This window comes from Myotis lucifugus, unplaced genomic scaffold (genome assembly GCF_000147115.1).
Source record: "Myotis lucifugus unplaced genomic scaffold, Myoluc2.0 scaffold_48, whole genome shotgun sequence".
NCBI lineage: Eukaryota > Metazoa > Chordata > Mammalia > Chiroptera > Vespertilionidae > Myotis > Myotis lucifugus.
In genome coordinates this window covers 3,442,610-3,447,394 of record NW_005871096.1, presented here as the reverse complement: position 1 = coordinate 3,447,394, position 4,785 = coordinate 3,442,610, and the positions used below count along the sequence as shown (strand labels likewise).

General features: G+C 52.6%; 1 protein-coding gene across 1 annotated transcript in view; it reads right to left on the bottom strand.

Annotated features, from left to right (window-relative positions):
• Nucleotides 1-2,359, bottom strand: part of PHOX2B (paired like homeobox 2b) — a 7,043-nt gene extending 4,684 nt beyond the window's left edge. Inside the window, 4 exon segments of the mRNA XM_006088528.3 lie at nt 38-102; nt 105-119; nt 1,083-1,270; nt 2,119-2,359. Coding sequence (XP_006088590.2) covers nt 38-102; nt 105-119; nt 1,083-1,270; nt 2,119-2,359 — 509 coding nt within the window.
• Nucleotides 2,360-4,785: the final 2,426 nt, after the last annotated feature.

The following is a 4,785-nucleotide window of genomic DNA, read 5'->3' as shown; positions in this document are numbered from 1 at the left end:
TCCGAGGACGAGTCGGTCTCGCTTCCCGGGGCAACACGTTATTGCCCGCGGCTCGCCCCGGGCAGCTGCCGCGCGCTCCTGCTTGCGGAAACTTGGCGCGGCGGGTCCTGGAACCACACCTGGCCCGGGAGGGGAGGGGAGGCGGAGGATCAGGGGGGAGAGAGACCCCCGGGAAAGAAAAGCGCGAGTTAGGAGGGTGCACGGCCCATGTGAGTTCGTTTTTCAACTCCCACGCGCCGCGGGTACCCTCCCACGCGCACCCAGTCCACCCCGTCTGCTCCCACCCTCTTGTTGCTGGTGCAACTTGGGAGAAATTTTCTTAGGGTGACTTGAACGTGCCAAGGAAATGGCGTCTTACAGAAGAGGTCAAAAGGCGGCCGGTCCCAGGACGGCCCTAAAATAAAAGCCCTTACTTTGTCGGACCTTGGTTCAGTCTATTTCTTGAGCTACTCCAAACTCGCCATCGGCCCTAGGCCTCGAGTCTAAGTTAAATAAACCCTAATTGGTGGAAGGAGGAGGGGTCTCTGGGTCTTCGCATCCTGACCTTTGAGCCTAGAGACGCGCGTGCAGGTGGCGCACTGCCCCTCCACTGGCCGGCTCCCCTGGAGAGAGCCCTGTCCCTAAAAGGTCAGAGAAAGCCTTGGTTCTTGACCTTCATGGAGTCGAAGCCTCTTTGCGAACCTGATGCAAGTAGTCGTTCCCTGGAAAATGCACCTGTACGCGCCAGCTCCACATTAAAAGCGCGTGGATTAGGAGGCATTTGGCAAACACATATGTTCATAATATGCGGGCAGCGTCTGCACGCTCCCCAAAGGGCGCTGCCGGGATGCCTCTGCAGCGCTGGCTGGGGTGGAAAACACTTTGCAGCTGTGAATATGTGTGTAGCCGGGAGCGTGCGCCCAGGCCCTTCCTCTCGCGCACAGCCCTCAGCGCCTGGCCTCTCTGTTCAGCCCTTAGCCGCGGCCCCGGAGAGAGAGAGAGAGAGAGGCCCCGGGGTTCTGAACCTCCGGTGGCACCCCCCGCTCCCGCGCCCACAGCCAGCCCCGGACGCCCCAGCCGGGTGGTGTCCCGGGAGCGCGTACCTGGACGCGCGCCTCCGTGAGGTCGATCTTCAGGGCCAGCTCCTCCCGGGTGTAGATGTCAGGGTAGTGCGTCTCGGCGAAGACCCTCTCCAGCTCTTTGAGCTGCGCGCTCGTGAACGTGGTGCGAATGCGCCGCTGCTTGCGCTTCTCGTTGAGGCCGCCGTGGTCGGTGAAGAGTTTGTAAGGAACTGAAGACGAGAAAGAGGACAGAGTGTGAGCAAAACGGTCTGCAGCGCGCGCGGGGGCCGCGGAGCCGGACGGTGGGGACTTCGAGGTCAGGTGTCCCCAGAGCCGCCACCGACGCCAGAGCGGGAGAGAGGCCGAGACGAGCTGCCGAGAAAAATTCGTTACATACAGACACGGGCGCCAACTGCGGGGTTAGGCGAGGGCCCTCCTGGCACAAGCGCCTTTGGGTGGGTTAACCTACAGCATCAGAGACCCCTGAGAGCCAGGGCGCGGGAGAATGCTTTGATGAGGGGAAGAAACGAGAGAAGAAGGAAAAAAGTCCGAAAACCTCAGTGGGAATATCAAGGAGCCAGGGAAGACGTTACCAAACGCTCCCGCGGTTGGAACTTTTCCATTCTCAGGAGTTGACCCAGCCCAAAAAGTTGGGGGGAAAGTGCTGCAAAAATAACAATAATAAATTAAAGAAGTAATCCTCAAAATGACCAGCCCAAGAGGTGTGAGCCGCTGTCGGGTTCTTTAAAAAAGAGACACTGCCAGTAATGAGCTTTACTCTTTGTTATTTAATTATTTTCTAAGCTTTACGTCTCATCGCAAAGTAAATAAATTATGCCTATCATTTTGGCAGCTTAAGATAATTTTGTTGGCGGTTCGGGTGTGACTAGGATAGTGTAACCCTGTAAGTGAATTACCCCTCCCTGCAATCGCTTCTAACGTGATAAATTCTTTCATTTGTGTAAGCAAATTTCGTTTGGTAAATACTAAACACATTTCCATTTTCAAATGCAATCAAGGCTTCCTATATACGGGCGGAAAGGCAGCTTCCTCGGCTGAGAAAGCCGGCGGTCCTTACCTGCGGCGTACGGACTGCTCTGGTGGTCCCTGAGGGTGCCGAGGCTGCAGGATCCCGGCGTGAGGGACGGGCAGCCGGACGTGGCCCCAAAAGTGGTCCTGATCGGGTTATACTGGAAGCCACTGGCCTGGCTGCAGGAACTGAAGTCTGCATAGGCTGAAGCCAGGCTGGAGGTGTCCATCCCAGCCATACAGGACTCGTAGGCAGAGGAATTGAGGTAAGAATATTCCATTTTATACATTGAAAAGGCTCTGGATGGCTCAGCCAGGTGGAAAAATGAAATCAAAGATGGGTATGGAGAAGGTGGCTGGAGTGGGGAGATGTGCACAGCTCCACGCCTGCCTCCAAACTGGCCTCCTTACTACCAGCAGAGCCTAGTTTTATGAAAAAGCCTCCTATGAGATGCCTTGTCTGAGGTCTCTAGAGCATATAGTCCTCATAATAAACTTGGCTCTTTCCACTTGGACAATAGCAAAGCGGTTGGTCTTATTGCTGGCGCTTTTTACATGACAATAACTCATCCGTCTATTGGGCTGGCACTGGGGAACTGAGCTGTCCAACCTCCCTATCATTGATTCCTGCATCTCTAATTAGAATTTAATACCACACCATTACGCACTGAGCCCCTGATCCTCCCTTCTAACCAGCTCCCTGCCCTTTAATTCAATCACACTACTTGGAAATAATGAAAGTTGGGTGACGATTCTCCCTGATCCAATTTCCCCGAGCTTTTAAGCCTTTTTAACTGATCATATACCTTAGGCATAAATTGAGATGGTGTGTGTGTGTTTTCCCCCTTCTTCGTCCTCTTTTTCCCCCCTCGGTTAGGAAGAAGAAACCTTGATGTCATAGAAAACCTGTTTTGTAAGAGCGTTACACGCTCAATTTAACAACAAGCCTACCCCCCGAAGTGCATGAAATGTTATAAAGGACTGGGACATTGGCAAGACTCAGGCGCCCTGTAACATAGAGTAAGTGAGCCAAGGGGGTTTATGTGAACGATAAGCGAATTTCTTTAAAATACACCTGGTAGAGGGTTGTTGTTTTTAAGAGCATCTTATAAATTGCATTTCTTGTCTCGGCTTCATGTGCTTTTCTAGACACTCAGCTTACACCGTCGCTTAAAAAGAAATAAAAGAACAATGCTCTTGAATGTAAATCATCTGAATTCTCAAACGATGGCTTCTTTGCGCTCAGCTCTGTCTTTCTGCCTTAGCGTGAGGTTAGCATTTTGTTGGTTTGGGGGTTCTGTGCGGCTGTTCATTTTAATGACGCCCTAACTAGCAAGTGAACTTGCAATATCCCCAAATGTGTCTCTTCCACCCCACTAGGGTGTCCTCCCTCTCTTTTTTCTGCCTCCACTGTTTTAGGTGCTCACAGCCCCCCGCCCCCCCCCCCCCAGACCCGAGGATGGCTGTCTGTTTGCCTTTTAGGTTCACTGACTACAGTGAGAGAATCCTTACTCTTTAAATGCCCAGGTTCTAGGTTGGGCATTTTTCTTGTCCAGTTCCTCAGGCTCTTTGGGTGCTAGCGGAAAGGCAAACAAAGAATTCTGCAAACGGTGATTTGTGGACCTCGGTGGCCCCATGATTTAAGCGGAGGGTAATTTTCATTTGGTTCGTTAGGCTCTAGCAGAATAAGGGAAACTATTTCATTAAATCCTTCCTCTCGGTGGACAAGAGGGGGAATGCTTAGTTGAATCGCCGTGTGGTGTAAACAAACCCTGGATATTTTATATGAATTAAATGTGTAGATAATTAGTTTTATTGCATTCATTACCCCCTTTATGTGCTCTGTAACAAGTCAGTAATTAAAGTAACAAACTCATAAAGTCTTTATAGGGGCATTTAGGCGTTCAGTGTTTGCCAAACTAAGTGGTTTAATTCGATGCTAGTGCCGGGGAGTGGATGGGCGCCCGCTCTCCGCTGCCACGGTGTTTTATTGCGCACTAAACTGCAATGGACGCCGCAATGGATTAAACCGAGACAGCGGCCCCCCAGCCCCGCGCTGCTCCGCCGGGTGAGTTTCAGGTGATGGGGCGTCCTCTGGACGTGAGCAAGCGCTGCTGGCGCGAGTGCAGGCAGCCGGGCCGCCGAGGAACCTGCTGATAGTTTTATGGGGAGGGCTGATGGTTTTATTGCAGTTGCATGTTGTACAATGCGTATTTGATAAAGAAGGGCCCTTGGTGACCAGTGTGCACTTTTTTGTGCACGGGGGCGAAATGAAAATAAATGCGCGCAAGGTTTTACTGCGGCGGCAAACAAATGGCCACGCTCTAAATGGTTTTTCTTTACGGTCACCAGACAAGAGGAGAAAAGAGATGCAAGCATCTGTCTCCAGTCCCCTAAACCTAAAGGCCGGCAGAGACGGATGCGAATCCAAGTGGCTTACAGTGCGGATCTGTCTTTATTTATCGCTCTCATGAATATGAATCTGCTTTTGGGCCGGGAGGTGGCTGTGCCCCTGTGGACGCTGCACGTGGAATTTCCCCACCAGGACTTAGCCTGCCCCCACCTTCGGGGTTGGGCGGCGGGGGCGCGGGGGGTAGGTTGTCCAGCACATGGCTGAGATCGTCCAAGTTTTTGGAAGCCCTCGGACTTTGGGGTGGGCGTGTGCTTCCCAGTCTTTTTTTGCGACCCTGCCGCCCGCCCCAGGCCTGAACTGGAG